This window comes from Balaenoptera borealis (genome assembly GCF_965194805.1).
Source record: "Balaenoptera borealis genome assembly, chromosome: 8".
NCBI lineage: Eukaryota > Metazoa > Chordata > Mammalia > Artiodactyla > Balaenopteridae > Balaenoptera > Balaenoptera borealis.
The window spans coordinates 100,807,552-100,826,288 of record NC_138865.1 but is presented as its reverse complement, the minus strand read 5'-3'; the positions used below and the strand labels follow the sequence as shown (position 1 = coordinate 100,826,288).

The 18,737-nt window shown below is 38.5% G+C and overlaps 2 protein-coding genes across 4 annotated transcripts in view; one reads left to right on the top strand and one right to left on the bottom strand.

The window, feature by feature from the left end:
- The window catches only part of SHOC1 (shortage in chiasmata 1), an 87,189-nt gene extending 75,197 nt beyond the window's left edge, over window positions 1–11,992 (top strand). For both annotated transcript variants that reach the window (XM_082404263.1, XM_082404262.1), the window contains exons 23-25: window positions 1,769–1,918; window positions 2,577–3,540; window positions 5,957–11,992. In XM_082404263.1, coding sequence (XP_082260389.1) covers window positions 1,769–1,918; window positions 2,577–3,540; window positions 5,957–6,057 — 1,215 coding nt within the window. In that variant the 3' untranslated portion in view covers window positions 6,058–11,992. The remainder of the gene's footprint in view (window positions 1–1,768; window positions 1,919–2,576; window positions 3,541–5,956) is intronic.
- On the bottom strand, window positions 11,743–18,465 carry LOC309634281 (guanine nucleotide-binding protein G(I)/G(S)/G(O) subunit gamma-10). 2 transcript variants are annotated; one of them, XM_082404259.1, is made up of 3 exons: window positions 18,309–18,465; window positions 13,742–13,873; window positions 11,743–12,706 (listed from the first exon to the last, which is right to left on the bottom strand). In XM_082404259.1, the coding sequence occupies exons 1-2, from the start codon at window positions 18,387–18,389 to the stop codon at window positions 13,748–13,750; spliced, it is 207 nt and encodes a 68-aa protein (XP_082260385.1). In that variant the 5' UTR covers window positions 18,390–18,465; the 3' UTR covers window positions 11,743–12,706; window positions 13,742–13,747. The 2 variants fall into 2 exon arrangements, with proteins under 2 accessions (XP_082260385.1, XP_082260386.1); XM_082404260.1 differs by having other exon boundaries at window positions 11,743–12,703.
- Between the last annotated feature and the right edge of the window lie 272 nt (window positions 18,466–18,737).

Genomic DNA, 18,737 nt, shown 5'->3' with positions numbered 1-18,737 from the left:
GCTTCAGTAGTTGTGGCTTGCAGGCTTAGTTGCTCCACAGCATGTGGGATCTTCCTGGATCAGGGCTCGAACCCCTGCCCCCTGCATTGGCAGGCGGATTCTTAACCACTGCACTACCAGGGAAGTCCCTCATAGAACTATTTTAATGGGATCTTTTATAATGAACTTTCAAATCTAACTTATTATAGGGTGATCTAATGGCTTCAATGTCTAATATTCTTAAAATATAATAATTTTTCTAATTCCTACATTTCAGCATTCAAGAATAGTAGGTATATTATGAGAATAGCAAAATTCTATCATTCTGTGATTTGTCAGTAACTCAATTATATAATTGAAAGTAAAGTTATGAAATAGTTATAAGATTAGTTAATTTTCAGAAATTCCTTTTGTTTAAGCATAAATATTTCCAGGCTCTCATACCAACCTAGTGTTTCTGTTGCCTTTATTTTTAATATATTCAAATCCTGAAGCCATGAGAAAAGAATGATGAAGATCGTTATGTACTAACTTGGAATGACCTTCAAAATATATTAAGTGAAACATGAAAGTTGCAGTGCAGAGCATGCAGTACACTACCATTTGTGTAAAACAAGGGGAAATTAATATTTATATGTATTTGTTTGTAAATGAATAAAATATCTCTGGAAGGATACCAAGAAATTATAACATTGATTATCTCTAGAGAGAACTGAGGTAATGCAGTAGGAATGGGACTTTTCACCATATACCTTTTAGTGCCTTTTGAATTTTGAACCATGTGACTATTTTACCTACAGAAAAAATAAAATTATAAAACAAATAAATAAAATAGTCATATATATTAAATCACAGGACTTTTACATGCCTAACAGAACATAGCACTATCAACAAGTATGGGTATAATTAATTATGACATATATGTATGTATGTGCAATTTCCTTCCTACAAAGGCACGTCCAATCTATTCACATGTCTGTCGTTTGATAAACTAAAAGAGGGTGCAAAAAGCCAGTGTAACCCAGAAAAAAAAAAAAAAGAAATTTGGCAATAAAGGTGGCTGCTACATATCTAGACATTTATGAGATCTCTCTGAAAATGTATATTTTTAGACTGTCAGGGTCAGTTCTGGTTGATAGTAATTCTTCCTGTACTTTTCACAATAAGCCTTTCCTGAAATTATAACATCTGCTAGATATCATAAACATGGTTCATTTAACCAAACCATGATAGTATATGGTCTACAAAGGGAGAGCTAAAGAAATCTTGAGCTATATAACTAAGTCCCCTAAAACGGCGGTCCCCAACCTTTTTGGCACCAGGGGCCGGTTTCGTGGAAGACAGTTTTTCCACGGACTGGGGTGGGGTGGGATGGTTCACACGGTGATGCAAGCGATGGTTCAGGCGGTAACGCGAGCGATAGGGAGCGGCAGATGAAGCTTCGCTCGCTGGCCCTCCGCCCACCTCCTGCTGTGCGGGCGGGGGGGCTGGGGAACCCTGCCCTGAAAGGTAGAAGAGCTGTCATTAGATAAAACGATTGTCATTTGAAGGAAATGGACTGTAATGAGTCTCTTTGGATGAGTGATTAGACTGAATGAACTCTAAGATCCTTCCCAATTCTGGGTGTATGAATCTTTACTGACAAACAAGTTTCCTTCCTCCTGGCCATACTTTTTTCCCCCAAGCATCTCAAATTGAGTGGTAGGTGCAACAACACAAATTTTAATCTGCTGGAGTGAGTAGAGTAAGAAAAAACCACTGGCTGATTATTCCTTACACTTTTTTCTAGGAAGAAATGTACTTACTTGATTTTCCAAGTGTTAATCCATTGGTGGCTCAGCTCATGTTAAATAAAGGACCTTCACTGAACTGGATACTATTAGCAACTCTTTGTCAACTTCGGGAACTCCTACCTGAAGTTCCAGAAAAAGTGTTAAAGGTTAGCTATTTGAGATCCATATTCTTCTATGAGTTTATTTCCTTTGCATTTGAGTATCTATTTTTACCATAAGTGTTTTCAAAATGAAGTTATCCAAGTTTGTTTTGGACTTCACAGAGCAAAGAAATGATTTACTTAAACTAAATTTCATACAGAATTCTCATTGGTCGTCAATCACATTATATATTTTAAAGCTATCTTATATAGATAATTCTGTACAGATCGTTTATCACACTTCAAATCATTTTGAAGTGTTATACTACCCACAGATATTCAATTACACACTCTATTCATATGTGTTTACATTATCTCTTCCAAATAATCCTGAAGCCCTTCTTTATAGTAGTAGCTAAAAAGAACTTTAGTCCTATCAGTAAGTTTCTTTAATTTTTATGAAGGAAATGGTATTCATGTAAATTGTGTAACTAAAAATTTTATTTTAAGTGATTAGAAAATAGATGCAAATTACAATAAGTTTTTCTTTTAATGGAGCCTAATTAAGTCATGTTCTCACTACATGGATCAATATAATACCTTTGGATGGACTTATTTATATTTTTCCTTATTTCCATTTAGATAAACGTCATTACTTATATTTACTTGACACATGTTTATGTTGTATTTTTATTATATTAATTAATTTTTAAAATTTTTTTAGCATGTTTGTGACATCACTTCCTTATTCAAGATTAGTCCTTCCGTAACAAAATCACCTCAAATTTCATCACCTCAGGAAAATAGGAATCAAACTAGTGCCTTTACTTCTCAGAGTTCAGCTTCTGGCTCTTCAGATTCTGTCATTCAAGAACATAATGAATATTACCAATATTCAGACTTAGGAGAGACAGTGCATGAAGACACAAACACCGCTTCAAATTATAACTCTTCCCTTATGAAACTAAAAGAAATGCCATGCATTTTACCACCTGTGACTTCTTACAATCAGACCAGCTACTGGAAAGGGTCCAATTGTAACCCTAACATAGTGCAGAATAATTCTTTCCTGACTAATACGGAAGCAAGGAATGTGTCTGGTAATTCCTTTCTGAACCAGAATGATTCAGAGTCAGATGTCTTTTCTTTGGGTCTAACAGCAATGAATTGTGAAACCATGATATCACCAATTGACACTCAGAAGAGAGTTACCCCTAACTTTATAAATTATCAGAAAAAGGGAACACATGAAGCAAAAGGACCTACAAATAAAGAATTGTCTGCCCCTGTCTTTTCACTAGAGGGTTCTCAGTCTCCTCTTCACTGGAACTTTAAGAGAAATGTATGGGAACAACAGAATCACTCATTCAGCTTACGATATGGTGCAGAGCAGAATACATGTGACAAATGGTACTCTCAGAAAGACAATTTATTCACTAATCAGCAAAAATGTCTATCGGATGAGTTAGAAGGCTTCATATGTGAAAGTTCAAATGCTGAGACTAAAAAGACTTTCTGGAAAGAATTACCATCCGTCCCCAGTTTGGATTTATTTTGTGCTTCTGATTCTGATGTAAGTCAAAAAGAATTCAACAGTCTTTATTTCTACCAAAGAGCTGGAAAATGTTTAGGACAGAAAAGGCACTCTGTATCTTCATCTAACTCAGGAGACAAGAAATCATTAACAGGTAATACTGTCTATAGTTGATAAAACGACTCTCTAATGTAATTTTAAAAGATAGACTCATCTCCAAGTTAAAAATTTTTGTTTTAATCACTACACTTAAGAATCTTCAATAACTTTGGCATCAAAGAAAATAAAAATTCTAATCATAGACTTTTAAGAAAATAAAGGCAAAGAAAATATGTCAAATTCTCGTAGCTTTAGATGAGCTAAGCATTTAACTTAAGAAGTTACAAGTAAAAACATGGAACAAATCTAAGTCAAGCAGAAGGCTAAAATTAACAAAGATTAAATAAAGAAATTAGTGAATTAGAAAAGTAGCCTCTTTGTCAAGCAGGGATATTTAATGAGCTAATAACATTTATTAAGAACTTATTATATTTCCTTTATGTGGATTATTTAATTTTGACAATCCTATTAAATAGATACTACTATTGGCTCTCTATTTTACAATTGATGTTTCTGAACATTTAGTCATATCAATTTTTTAAAAGAACAATTTTATTTTCTCACTTCTGGTAATTATACCTTTTTTTTCTGTGTTATTTCTTATTGCCTTGGCCTAAGCATTTAGAACAAAATATTAAGTTCTGATGGTCATACAAAGGTAGCCTTACTATGATGGGGAAAAAACAAAAAGAAAGGAGAAGCTGGAAGCTTCAAAACTCCTCTTTTGCCCAGGCCATTTTGTGAGGCCAAAAGGGGCCCAGAAAATCTTATATTCTTTGTTTTATTAAAAGAGGAACACTCAAACTATAAAAGTTCCAGACTCACAAAACTTGGATTTGGTCCCATTGAATAGTCATGATTTGTTTTGTTCCTGATTTTAAGGGAAAATATTCTATCCCTAGTTTTGTAAGAACTTTTGTGAGGAATAGATGCTGAATTTTATTCAAACTCTTTTTGGTCCCTATTGAGGAAAATCAAACATGTTCTCTCTGTTGACATTAATGTAAATGCTTACAGGTTTACTAATAATCATTTTTGTCATTTCTGTGATAAACCTAATTGGCTTTTTTAAAATATCTTTATTGGAGTATAATTGCTTTATAATGTTGTGTTAGTTTCTGCTGTACAACAAAGTAAATCAGCTATATGTATACATATATCCCCATATCCCCCTAATTGGCTTTTAAGGAATGATTTTTTTAAATATGCTATTAAATATGGTTGCTAATATTTATTTGATTTTCATATCTACATTCATAATGAAATTAATTTATTGTGCTCTATTTGTACTCCATAACAGTCTGACATGAAGGTGATTCTGGCTTCATAAATGAACTGGATGAAAATTTCATCTTTTTTCCACCCTGGAACAAATTAAGCATGTGAATTACTGTATATTTTTTTAACATAGGGCATCCCAATGTATGAGATAACCCATTTTCTCAATGAGAAGATCTCAGAAATTATTTTTTAATAAATTTTAGTATTTAAGGTTTTAGGGATATAGATGGAATAGTCAATGTCTACCTATATTTTAATTCATTAATTTAGTTATAATATATTTTACAATCATATATCATATAAATAATGTTGGTTTAAAAATATTTCTTTTTTCCACTTTGCAATTATTTTTATAAAATAACTTAATTCAAACTGTTAACAAGAATCTTTGATGCTAGTATCTTCATTATCACTATGGCAACTTTTGACTTTTTTACTGTGGTTTTCCATAGCACATCATTACCTCCAAATATGTTGTTTAAGATGTAACACTTTTTGAATTCATATTGATGCAGCCCTAGAAAATTTGTCCAGAGCCATTGGTATAACCTCAAGATAATTTTCCGTTTGTTCTGAATGTATATTTGTGGTCTCTATGATAAAATTATTTATTGCCTTGCCTTTTGAATTTGCTTATAATGGCATCCAACTCTTGCCATTGAGATTATATGGCCAGGAATAATTACTACTGTTTTAAATATTTTAGCCTCCCTTTTTATTGATTTAATGAATCAATCTCTATAAGTATCCAAATCTAGAATATTTTAGGCTAATGTGTCATTTATAATACAATCATGAAAGATGAGTCTATACATGATCACTACCTATCATATATCAGAGCTCAGGATAAATTTCACAACATTACAGATATGCATTAAGAAACAGGCTTAATGAAGGAAAACTTAAAAGCAAGAGTCTTAAATCCAGGGAGATTTAATTGTTTGTACAAGGCATGAGCATACAAATACAAATACATGTATCTAACACTAATCAGTATTGGGCCTTTAAGAACAAGCACATGTATGCTAAAAAAATGTAATTTTTAATAATTATTTTATCTCAGTTTGGAAATTTTAACACTTTGTAAATAGATGATGAAGAGACAGGATCCACTTGAACCGCTGGAAAAAAAATACCTGCACGTATTATTATCAGCAATAAAATGGTTTTCCTTTTTCTCCTTTTAACAGATTTCACATGCTCACAACTACCACCATTCAAAACACGACGTCTAGTGTATGAAAAAGTCCCTGGTAGACGTGATGGACAAACTCGTCTGAGGTTTTTTTGAAAGAAAGGATAGTGCTGCATGCCACATTTCATTCTTTTTTATGATAAACCAGTAATAAAATGATTTAGATTTGCTCATATATCAACGAAAATGCAATTGTTCTTTGATGTTCTCGGTGTTTCTACATTAAATTTTCATAATATATATCTTGCCTTATAGTTTATATCTTTGTAAGTAAAGTATCCTAATTAACATAATATTGTTATAAGATCCAAATAGCTCCCAGATTCACTTAAACATGAAAAGCCTTTTTTTTTTTTTTTTAAGAGAAATAGAAAACCTTGCCGGATGTATATCAAAGGGTTGTTTGTTGTCTCCTGAAGGGCCTGCTGCCTCCACCTTTCCAACAGCAAAAGCCTTTGAAATGAGCCTCCACCTCAGTCTGACCCTCTAGTCCAGAAGTGAAGATCACCACAGTCAACCCTCCACCACCAAGAAAGTTAAAACCTAGGGCAAAATTGAAGTTAGAGAACTTCCAATTTAAATGCTGTCTTCATAAACAAAATTTTCAAACAAACCACTAAGAGAAAATATTTGCGACCCACATGACAGAAAAAGGGCACACATTCCTAATATACAAAGAATTCCTACAAATTGATAGGAAAAAAGACAACCTAATAGAAAAATGGGCAAAATATATGAATAGATATTTCACAGAAGAAACAAAAATAGCCAATAAACATTTGAAACAATATGCATCTTCATTATTTATTAGGCAAATGCAAATTAAAACAATAAATTACTGTTTTTTCACGTATCAGATCAGCAAATTTTTGAGAATTCCAGTGTCAGCATATGGGAGAAAGAACGCTTTCCTGTATTGTTGGTACAACATTTGGGGAGGATAGTTGGTATATTTTTACATGGATGATTGTAGGTTTCTAATTACTATATTACTTGTATTCCATTGAATACATTTAAAAGAAAGATGTAATAATTTTATTTTAAAATGTCAGTATTTCTAATAAAATTTTATTCTTTGCAACTATTCAAAGTTCTGATAAAACTTTTATATGTCAACTGTAAAATGGAGGTACATGGATTTGGGACATTCTTTTTGCAAAAATGTTTGAAGACCACAAGCATTCTCTCTCTCTCTTTCCTGGCTTCTGAAATTATCACCCTGTTACTACCAAAATTGACCTCTATCTTTTTAGATCCAAAGGACATTCAGACATCACCTCACTTGATTTCTCTTCAGTGTTTGATACTGTTAATCACGTCCTCCTTTTTGAAACTGGCTTAACTTGACTTTAAATCAACTCTCTTACTCTTTTATTACACTTTTATTTATAGGATGTTTGGTTTTGCTTGGGTGTGTGGTGGGTGGAGACTTCAAAGAGAAACTATTTCTGGAAATTTTATTGGAATTTCTGTTGTGCTTTCTTAAAGTTTTGGCAGGATTTCTCCTAAACTAAGGTAAGGCTGTCTTGGCAGTTTGCGGATCTCCTTGATCCCATCCTTTTTTTTTTTTTAACTTTTTTTTTAAAAATTTATTTACTTATTTATTTTATTTATTTTTGGCTGCGTGGGGTCTTCGTTGCTGCACGTGGGCTTTCTCTAGTTGCGGCAAGCAGGGGCTATTCTTTGTTGCAGTACACAGGCTTCTCATTGCGGTGTCTTCTTTTGTTGTGAAGCACGGGCTCTAGGCCCGCGGGCTTCAGTAGTTGTGGCACTCAGGCTCAGTAGTCGTGGCACATGGGCTTAGTTGCTCCGCAGCATGTGGGATCTTCCTGGACCAGGGGTCGAACCCGTGTCCCCTGCATTGGCAGGCAGATTCTTCACCACTGCGCCACCAGGGAAGTCCCTTGATCCCATCTTTAATCAGCTTGCAGAGGAGAGGAGTTTCTTTACAGGCCCTAGACTGGGGCCAGCTTAGGCCAGGCTATCAACACCCACCCCCCTGCTTCCTCACCAAATAGAGTGAAAGCGTCTGAGTCCTCCTGCCTGTATTTCTCAGTGATGCTCGGTGTTTAAGGACACATTCATTCTGCGTGGGTCTGGAGCAGCCTCTCGTGCTGTTGCCCATCAGAGGTATTATTGGGAGGCAAGTCTTGTGTTGGTAGCCTGGGAACAGAGGATAAAGTAAATGAGTTCTGCTTCAGCAGAGCACTCCCAGGGAGCGATTGTCACATGACCGGTTGGGTTGGCCCATAGGAGAAGCCTGAAGGGTTTGGATAGGCCCTTGTTAGGGAGTCAAAAGTGTCAGTCCAGCCTCCAAGATCCTCTCCCAAACACCATATCACATGGAATTATTTAGAATAGGCCCAACTTCCCAGGTTGGCTCTTGCCATGGAAACTTCGATTCTCTGAGAGCGTTTCCCCATGAGGTTTTTCATGTTCTAAGGGGAGTTACTTGCCCTTAGATCTATGACTGGTAGTTGTGATGCTCACCTTTGAGGGCTTTTGAGTAGCCTTACCCCCAAGTTCCTAGGCCCAGCCCAAACTCTGTAGGACTCATCAGAACATCAGCTGTCCCTTCCAGATGTGGGTGGACATAAGATACTCCTTCCCTCGTCAGTGAGACTCAGCGTACAACTGGGGATCAACACCAGGGTGTCCCACGCCTTGCCTCTCACAGTAAGAGCCTGGTTATTCTCCCCAAATAATAAGCCTGCCCTAAAGCAAAGTATCCAACAATTTAATAAATGGAGTAGCCTAGGTTGGAGGGGATGGGGGAGTGCAAACTGTAGCAATCCAAAATGAAAGCTGAAAAAAATATGTTTTCTGTCTTTTGCTTTTTTATTTGGTTTATCATTTTTACCGTACAAGAATTTTAAATTCCATACTAAATTAAATTATTTATTTATTTAAGTTTAATTTGATCATCAAGTATACACATCTTCTCTTTTTTGATTTCTGGGTTTCCTGCCTTGTTTACAAAGCCCTTTTTTACCCTAAAGTTACACAACTATTCTCCTAACTTTTCTTCTAATGCTTTTTTATCACCTTTCTTTAACCTATGTGGAATTTTTTTTGCATAGTATAATACAGGCCCAATTTTATTTCCTTCCAAATGCATAGCCAATAATGCCAGCACTATTTGTTAAATTAACTATACTTTCCACGGAATAGAAAAAAAAAGTCAGGTCTATTTCTGAACTATTATGATACATCCAATCATCTATTTGTCTAGTGCTATACTACAAGAATATTGTTTACTTTGAATTTTTTGTTTTGAATATTTTGTTTTTTTAAGTCATATTGTTCTGATTCAGCAGGTTCAAAGTAAGTTAGTATCTGCTAAGGCAAGTTTCACCCTCCCATGTTTTATACACACACATGCACGATTTTGTTTTGTTTTATTTATTTTATTTATTTTTTATTTTTGGTTGTATTGGGTCTTCGTTGCTGCACGCGGACTTTCTCTAGCTGCAGCAAGCGGGGGCTACTCTTTGCTGCGGTGCACGTGCTTCTCATAGCGGTGGCTTCTCTTGTTGCAGAGCATGGGCTCTAGGCCCACTGGCTTCAGTAGTTGTGGTGCATGGGCTCAGTAGTTGTGGTTCGCGGGCTCCAGAGCGCAGGCTCAGTAGTTGTGGCACATGGGCCTAGTTGCTCTGTGGCATGTGGGATCTTCCTGGACCAGGGCTCGAACCTGTGTCCCCTGCATTGACAGGTGGATTCTTAACCACTGCACCACCAGGGAAGCCCACACGCACAGTTATAAAAGCTATTCTTGGACACTTGATTTTCCATATAAACTTTTAGATATTTTAACCAGTTTCCCTTAAAAAATAAAATAGGAATTCCACTAAATTTATATAAATTTTAGTAAGATTGCATTTTAATGAAATTGTCCTAATATCCTGAAATTTATTTGGACCCTGTTCTATAAACATCAGTAAAATCTTTTATGATTCTTGCACTTTTGTTAAATGTATTTTCAAGTATTTTTTACAGTTTTGTCATTAAAGTGGAAATGGGATAGTTTCCATTTCTATTTTTTAAAATTATAGTTGATTTACAAAGTTGTGTCCATTTCCATTTTTAACTAGCTATTGTCAGTGTAGAAAATGCTTTTTATTTTTCTATACATACTTTGTATCCAGCCAGCCTCCCAAATTGTAATATTACAAATTCAAGTATTTCTTTTACTAAACTAAGTTTTCAAAGTGTAAAATTATATAATCCATAAATACAGATATTATTTCTTCTTAAATGTTTATGCCATCAAGTCATTTGATGAAATCCAATAGCTGTTCTGAATAAAAACTAAGTGAATTAGTGAAATAAGAGAAACAAAGATGATAAAGACAGTTTATTAAAATCAACAGGAAATTTCATATTACATGGTGAAATGTGGAAGCATTCAGCATATTAGGAACACACAAAATACTTTTTATCACCACTATTATTCAGCACTACTTTGGAAGTCTTAGCTAATGCAGTAAGATGAAAAAATGAAATGATGTAATAAACATTCTCTTCTTTAAACCCTTCATGTAATGAATGACATTGATAGATTTGCTTATGTTGAACTAGCTTTGTAAGGTTGTATCTTCTCTTGATAAACTACAGAACTTGACTTGCTTATATTTAAGACGTATCTATACTCATAAGTGAGATGTCTATAGTTTTCTTGTACTATCTTACCAAGTTTTTGCCAAAGGGAAAGTGAGATCAAGAGATATTTTTCGACACAAAAAAACTCTACATAATTAACGTATACAACTTAATGAATTTGGAGATACGTATACACCTATGAAACCACTAACACAATCTATGCCATAAACTTACCCATCACCTCCAAAAGTTTCCTCCTGCCTTATTATTTTTTGTGATAAGAACAATTAACATAAAATCTACCCTCTTACCAAATTTTAAAGTATCCAGTACAGCACTATTAACTACAGGCACTGTGCTAAACAGTAGATTTCTAAGATATACTCATCTTTTATAGCTGAAAATTTGTTGTTTTTTTGTTTTTGTTTTTCGTTTTGTTTGTCTGTGCTGGGTCTCAGTTGCGGCACGCAGGATCTTCGTTGCGGCACGCGGGATCTTTTAGCTGCGGCATGCAGGAATCTTTTAGTTGCAGCATGCAGGCTCTTAGTTGCAGCATGCGGGATCCCTGACCAGGGATCGAACCCGGGCCCCCTACATTGGGAGCATGGAGTCTTAACCACTGAACCACCAGGGAAGTCCCGAAAAGTTATTTTTTAATGGAGATTTTTTTTTTAATGCTTTTTGTTGTTAAGATGGAGAATGGAACATGTTTAAATGCTGATAAAAGGATGTAGTAGAAATGTTGAAGATAAAGGAGAAAAAGGCTAACTGATAGTGTGACATTTCAGAGAAGGTGAAACGGATCCACAGAATAAATAAGAGGGTTAGAAAAAGGACACCTGAATTTTGATCGAATGGAAGGGATTCAGATCACTTAGATTTGGAAGTTTAGTGGCCGGAAGTTAAAGGAGTTCCATCTTATGACTTCTACATTCTCTACTATAACACTACTTATGTTCAAATATATTCTCATTTATTTATTTATGGATTTATACATAGCTATTTCAAAGAGCAAATGTTGCCAGTAATTGAGGTATTTCTGCATGTTATACATATATCTATTTTTCACAAAATTCTATGAGGGCTTGTAAACAAAAATTTCACCTCCCACTTCCAGCACTCAATCTCACAAGCAAACAAAATCTATGAAGCCTTAAAACAAAATCAGACACAAAATGTTGCTGTCGTTAGCAGAAATTAAGCAGAAATTTTATTTCCAAGCTCTTCAAAGATTATAACAAACACAAAGTATTCTTTTAAGTGTCCCAAATTAAATCAAAGGCACATCATCAAAGTAAAACACTTGTGACATTGAGAATTCATTTAGGTTGTAATATTTTCACATCACTTTTTTTTTTTAATCATTTGCAATATTCTGTAGATCACATTTAAACGTTGTTTTAAAGACATGAAATAATTCAGTATTTTTTTTTAAGTAAAACCACCATTATAAAATAGAGGAACTTAAGAAGACAAAGATCAAATCTGCTTCATATACAGGATGGGGCAATCTAATACACAACACAACATTAATCCTTTCAAACAAGTTTGCTAAGAAACAGCTCCCATATTTAGTGTTAAAAATAAAACAATCCTCTCATTTAGAAAAATCAAGACATCATTTGATTAATAAAGCCCATTCTTCCCCCAATTTTATACTTGCTTGTCTTCATTTAGAAATTATAAATTCATGAGAAAAGAACAAATTTTGTTATGGTATAAAAATCTTAGTCGGGAACAACAAATTACAAATATTTAATTTTTTTAACAAACAATACTGTTTTCCTTCCCAAAATGTAAACATCTAGTAAATAAAACATACGTAACATTCCAGGTATAGAAACACTAGTAATTCACTTAATGAAAGAGGTGTATTTTGGTATATTTGGTGGTAAGGTTTTTGTTTAAGTATAAAGCACTTCAACAAAGAACCAGGCCATTATTATTTAAAATCTACTCCTTCACCCAGTTTCCTTGAGTAGAAACTCATAAATTTCCATAGAATTTTGGCTAAAGGACCAGGCCACAGGAAAGGTCCTGTGAAATATCTAAAAGTCATTTGGCTGGAGAAATGTGTTCTTGAGATTTGGAGGCAGTCATTCATCACTTGGTGCTTGAAAGCATTGCTCAGCGGACTTCTTCCCTACTGGAGAGAGAATTTGGTAGGCTTTCACTTAGTAAGATTTATACATAAAATTAACTAGTCATCATTTCATAGGTCACTTTAGGGTTCTCAAAGAAGAAAGTAACATGTTAATACCAGAAAATCCAAAGTACACCATTGAATGAGTAGGACCCATGAAAGTGCTCTGTAAAAAGAAAAATGTTATGCCAGCATAAGACTATTATTTTAATACCATAAATGTGGACATTTTCCATTAAAAGGTACAATAGTATCTGATAGTATGATTACTTCCTTCTTGTTAATGTGAATAATTTCCTTTTCAAGTATATGAAAAAAGACCTAAGATGATTACTTCCTGTATAAACACCCCTTAGAACATGTAATTTGAAATATATTGGCCCCAAAAGACGCTAATAATTTATGCCCTGACCTGTTCCCCCGCCTCCAAAAAAAACAGTGAAAATGTGAATGAGACCCCATACAACACACTAGAACCCAGGAAATTTATTATAGGCCACCAAAGAGGTGTTTTCATTTCAAGAATAAATTTTTAAGGTTCTTTTAACCCTACTCACACTTTCCCCAGTTACTCCATTTCTTCCTCCATTAAAATACAGAAATACATTCTGAAAGCTTCTAGGAAAGAAATCACAGCTGGTGATAGGACCAAGTCTCCTCTGGGGAGTCCTTAGTCCCAAGAGTAACAAGTCAGTTGATAGCACCAAGCAACAAATCACAACTCCAGGATGGTGTAAGGACAGAGAAGATGGTATTGAGGTCACGAAATTATTACTGGCCAGCTCAGTTCAAAAGCTCAGGTACATAAGGATATTAGCATCTCATGAGTTAGTGCAAAGAGAATTGAGACTCTTCTAATTAGATGTATTCCACAAGCAGGCGGATTAGAGTCACCCTTCAGGGAAAGTTGTGCATTTTGCTGGGTTTATTTTAATTCCCCCAAGAACAGTAGATATTTAAAACTCAGTTGCCCAAGTCCTTTGGGAAGCCCCATGATAATGCCATGGCCCCAAGACGGCCTGGTGTATCATTACTCACCAGTCTTCAGAGTAAAGCACAGGATCTGGGCTCCCGAAAGGGGTTGCTTCCGGCTGGAACACCTACCAGCAGGGCGTCCTTGCAGGCATTCTGCATGCAGTACTGTTGAAGCTCTGCCGCCGCCTGAGAGACCTGAAACAAAGGAACAAGAGCTTGACATGCTGCTCACAGCCAGATCCATCCCGCAGCCACTTGAGACTCTGAAAAATGATCATACAACCTGACAAAGGTCATACTTTGTACAACCTCCAAGAGTCTTTTTTGCTGAAAGTTCTAATAATTGAACTCCAAAGAGGAAAGGTTACAATTTCTATAACCTTGATTTAGGGTATTTTTGGTTTAGTGGCTTACTCAACGAAGGAAAGATAAAGCCGTATCTTTCATCCATTTAGAATCCTAGTTTTGAGACTGAATTTGTAAAGAAATAGCTTATCCTAGTGTGCCCTGTACAAATTTTCACTTATAAAGCATGCATTGATATATCCAGGTCTGCCATGTGAACAGACTATTTTAATGTTTACAAGGCTGGATGGAGCCTTATCTGGTCTGCTCAAAACAAGTGACGAGGTCCCTCCATCATGTTTTTGAAGCAGAACAGCTTATTGGTTAAGAGTGCAGTCTCTGGACAAGTTACTTAACTTCTCAGTACCTGTTTTCTCATCTGTGAAATGTATTTAGTAACAGTGCTTACCTCCCTGAGTTGATGTAATAATTAAATGAGTTAATGCACGTAAAGCACTTAGAATAGTGTTCACACTAGTTAGCAATCATTTGTGGCAGACTGCAGAAACAGTCACAATATTTTGCAGCTCCTACCACCAAGAAGTAAAGTCTTTATCCACCCCTTGAATCTGGGCTAGCCTTGAAACTTACTTTGACCAGGACAATGGCAGAAATAATGGGCAAGTTCCAGGCGTAGGCCTCAAAAGCCTTTACAGCTACTTCTCTTGCTATAGTTGCAACTGTAAGACCACCATCAAATGAGCCCAAGCTAGCCTACTGGAGGTCTTGTGGAGGAGAACCAGTCAGCCAAACCCCAGCCACCTGCCTACCAACCTCCAGACATATGAGTGAGGCCATCCTAGATCATCCAGCCATCAGCCAACTCTCCATTTGATGGCAGATGCACAGAGAGCCCAGCAAAGACCAGCAGAACTATACAGCTGAGCACAGCTTAAACTGTTGATACAAGAATGGCGAGTTTATAAAGGTTGTTTTAAACCACTAAGTTTTGAAGAAGTGTTTTAGGCAGCATTGACACAATATTATTCTGCCTTTCTTCTTAGCCTCCATTTGATGCATATTTGTACTTGGAGGCTTTCCTTGCTTTCCATTTTTCTTGTACTGAAAAAGTGTTTTGTATAAAATCTTACCCATATTGTACAAAAATGTTCCAATTGCTGTTCAAGTATTACTACTAATTTGTGTTAATTTTCCAAGCTTCCAAATAACTCAAAAAATCAATTCCTTAGGTGTCAGTTACCATCTAGTTTCTAGAATACTTTAGGAATTTTGGTTTCTTTAATGTAATAACAGTCTACTTTATATCATATAAACATGTAATATAATATTGCCAAACTAATGTTTAAGCTTGCCTTTCCCTCCACAGAAGTTCTGACATTTTCATGTTAATTATAATTGGAATTACTGATTATATATATATATGTTATTAATTCAAAAGAAATTTGGAACCAATTATGCTCATGCTTATTATTTCACCTTCAGAGGGAACGAGTGAACTCCACACATGATGGGTGGAAAGAGACTGTCTCCCAGGACTCCCAGAGAAATAGGACTAACTGCACCCTAGCCTAAAGAACATGGTCAAAAAGTTAAGGTGAGGGATATGCAAAGCAAATGAGAGAAGGGTAAAGTGGTCAGCATTTCTCTAGCACTTTCAAGGGAAAGAAACTCTGGCCTGGGAGAATACAAACCCAAACCCTTAGAAGTTGTATCCTCCCAATGGAGGTGGGATAATCCCTACCCAAATCACATGACTTTCTTTGGTTTGAGCCCAGGCTGACCCATCAACTTCTGAGAGACTTCTCCAAAGCAAAGAAGGGGTCTTTGGAAGGATACTGAGCACTGAAGCACTGGGAAGGGGTGCCCTCCATCATATGCTAAGAAACTGGTATTCTGGTTTATTTACCAGTTAGCAAGTCTGTGAAAGAGAAGACGTCTCTGGGTGTGCTGAGAACATCCATCCGTCACTGAGCCCTGAAATGAGTCAAACCAGACCCTGGAAGGTTGTGATTCCCTAAGGTGCTGCCTGAGAGAAGCCCTGCCCAGCACCCTGAACCATACTCCCATGAGGACACCCCCGCAAATAAGCTTATTATCTGTGTGACTTTGAGCTATTCACTTGACTTCTCTGGGTCTCAGTTTCATCACCTGTAACTACTTTTTAAATGTAGGTAAGAATACCTTCCCCAGCTACTTCACAGGGTAGGCAGGCATCTGGCTCACAGTTTTTCTTTCCACTTCAGGTCCCCACATCATCTTAAACATTTCCAACAACCCTAGTTTCATTTCCCTGAGCTTCTCTCTTCAAACAACCTTCTCCTCAACAGCAGTAGTTACAGCCGACACCTGTAACTGCTCCGCATCTGTAATTTCACACTCCAACATCCCGCCTTCCAATCACAATCTCTCCTGCCCATCCAGGGTGCTGCTTCCTTTCTCCTCACTACACCTGCTCTTTGACCTCAGGGGGAACATCTCGTCCTTTTTTGTCTGGCCCATCACAGGGAGGCTGGCTCTTTTCCTTCTCCATTCAGCCTGGGTTCAGCCTCTTTCCGGCCAGACTCTCAAATTCCTTGCTCTCCACTCCCATTTCTGTCTTTCTGGCAAAACTCCCCCGCTAACCCACTACTTGGATCAACTACCATTCACCTTGGGCACTCAGATTCGTGGGCAGCCAAATACTGCTGGAGACAAAAAAAAAAAAAAAAAAAAAGTTGGACAATCAATCTCACAGTAGCTGGGTCTTCAGAATCACAAGGTGTCTATGATTGTGCCTGCTAGGGGGTCCTCTCTCACTCCCAACAGCACTCTCTCCCTCATCCTCAGCGCTTGTGACACCATAAGTTCCCTTTTTTCTGCCTTAAAAGAAAACTTGGCCTCCTATTTCACAAAGAAAATTGTCATCATACAAGGTCTTAAGCCCTTATCTGGAAACATCTATGTTAACACATAACCTTCCTCCTTTCTTCCTGTCTCAGAAGGTGCCCCTCCAACCCCAGGCCCCCTTAGATAGACTACCTGTCTCTACCTCCAGTTCTCCTTCTCCATTTGTTTCTCCCCCTCGACCTAAAAATACAGTGTGTTCCTTCCTCTCAACCTCAAAACACAGCTTTTCATTTCCTAGATTAAAAAAAAAAAGGTTTCCTCTCTAAAACCAGATTTTTTTTTCAAAAAAGTCTTTCTATCCTATTACAATCTAGATTCAGCATCTACTACTACATATGTCACTGAAACCCCTTCTGCTTTCCACAGCTCTCTCTCTACCTTGTTTTAGAATCAATTACATCAATTACTCTCTGAAATTATTTTATTTATTGGTTAGTGTGTTTATTGTTTATCTTCCCCACCAGAATGACGTATTCTCAGTACCTAGAATAGGGCCTGGTACAAAGAAAAGGCACTATTGAGGTCCACAGACTATCGCAGCAGTGTCCATTCATTCACACACACATTCTACAAATAATGCTATATACTAGTTGGTAAACACAATTACACATCAGATGCTTTTTAATCAACTGACTAACCATTGGACACGTTGACTAAGCCCCAGATTTGTGAAAACCCCTCCTTCCTCGCTTCAGTACCCTTGCTTTCCCTTGCTTCCCTTCTCGCGGCCATCTCTTTCGGCTGGTCCCTGGGTTCCACGCTCTGGTCACTTCCTACAGTTTTCACTCCCATACGTTCTTTCGGCCTTGTTCTCTGAGCTTCGGCCCCGGTAGCCAAACACCTCCCGGGCATCCCCTCAAAGTCCACGTATCCGAAACTTACGCATCATCTCTCCTCCCTACCGTAGCGAATGGCAACGCCATCCATCCTGTCACCAGGCCAGAAACCCGAGCAGCGCCCTCCTCCCCCCCTCATCCTATCAACCCATCACCGAGGCCCATCCATCCATTCAGCCTCCTCCGCAGCTCTGGACCCCATCCTCCCGCACCAGCCAAGTCCGGGGGGGCCACCAGCACGTCGCCCGCATTCCTGGTGTCCTCGCGTCCGTCGGGCACCCCGAGTCATTGTCCCCATCACTGAAACGTGACCGCGCCGGGGCTCTCGGTCCCGGACCGCCCTCGCGGGGACAGGTGCGTTTCTCCCGGGCGCCGGGGTCCGGGCCCGGCCCTGCGCGGACTCCCATCGCCCGAGGCCGAGCTGCGAGCCTGGTCGGGCGCCGTCCTCGGGGCCGCCCACCGCGTCCGGCCAACCGGCTCGCGCTCGGGCCGGCCCCGCAGCTGTCCGCCCGGGCGCGGCCTCCTCCTCCCAGGCCCGCGGACGGCCGGGGGGGAGCGGGCGGTCTCCGCACCCCGAGGCCAGGCGCCGGCGCGGGCCTCACCTTGATCCTCTCCACGCCGGCCTCCAGCTTGAGCTGCTCCACCAGGCGCTGCAGGGCGCTCACGCTGGCCCCGGAAGACATGGCGGCGGCCTGGGCTCCGAGCGAGTGAGCAAGCCGGTGGGCGGGCGGAGACGCGAGGCCCCGAGGCCCGGCGCCGCCCCGGGGCGGGGAAGCCGCTGCGCCTGCCCCGCCGCCCGCCGGCCGCTCCCGGCCGCTCCCGGCCTCGCCCGGCAGCCGCTCCCCTCAGTGGCAGACCCAACAGGTAAGCGACACCTTGGGGTCCCGAGCTGACTGACACCTAACTCTGCGTGCTAAGCAGGGAGGGCGCCTGCGTCTACCCCTGTCCCCCGAGCCGCGTCGCGGGGCCCACACAGGGCGCCCACCTGCACATCGAAGCTTCTAGGAGAAGCAGGAGTGGGTGTGGGGGGT

Coding starts and splice junctions, on each gene's coding strand:
- LOC309634281 (XM_082404259.1), bottom strand. CDS start 18,389: ATGTCTTCCGGGGCCAGCGTGAGCGCCCTGCAGCGCCTGGTGGAGCAG. Junction 13,874..18,308: donor CCGGCGTGGAGAGGATCAAG/GTGAGGCCCGCG, acceptor CCTTTGTTTCAG/GTCTCTCAGGCGGCGGCAGA.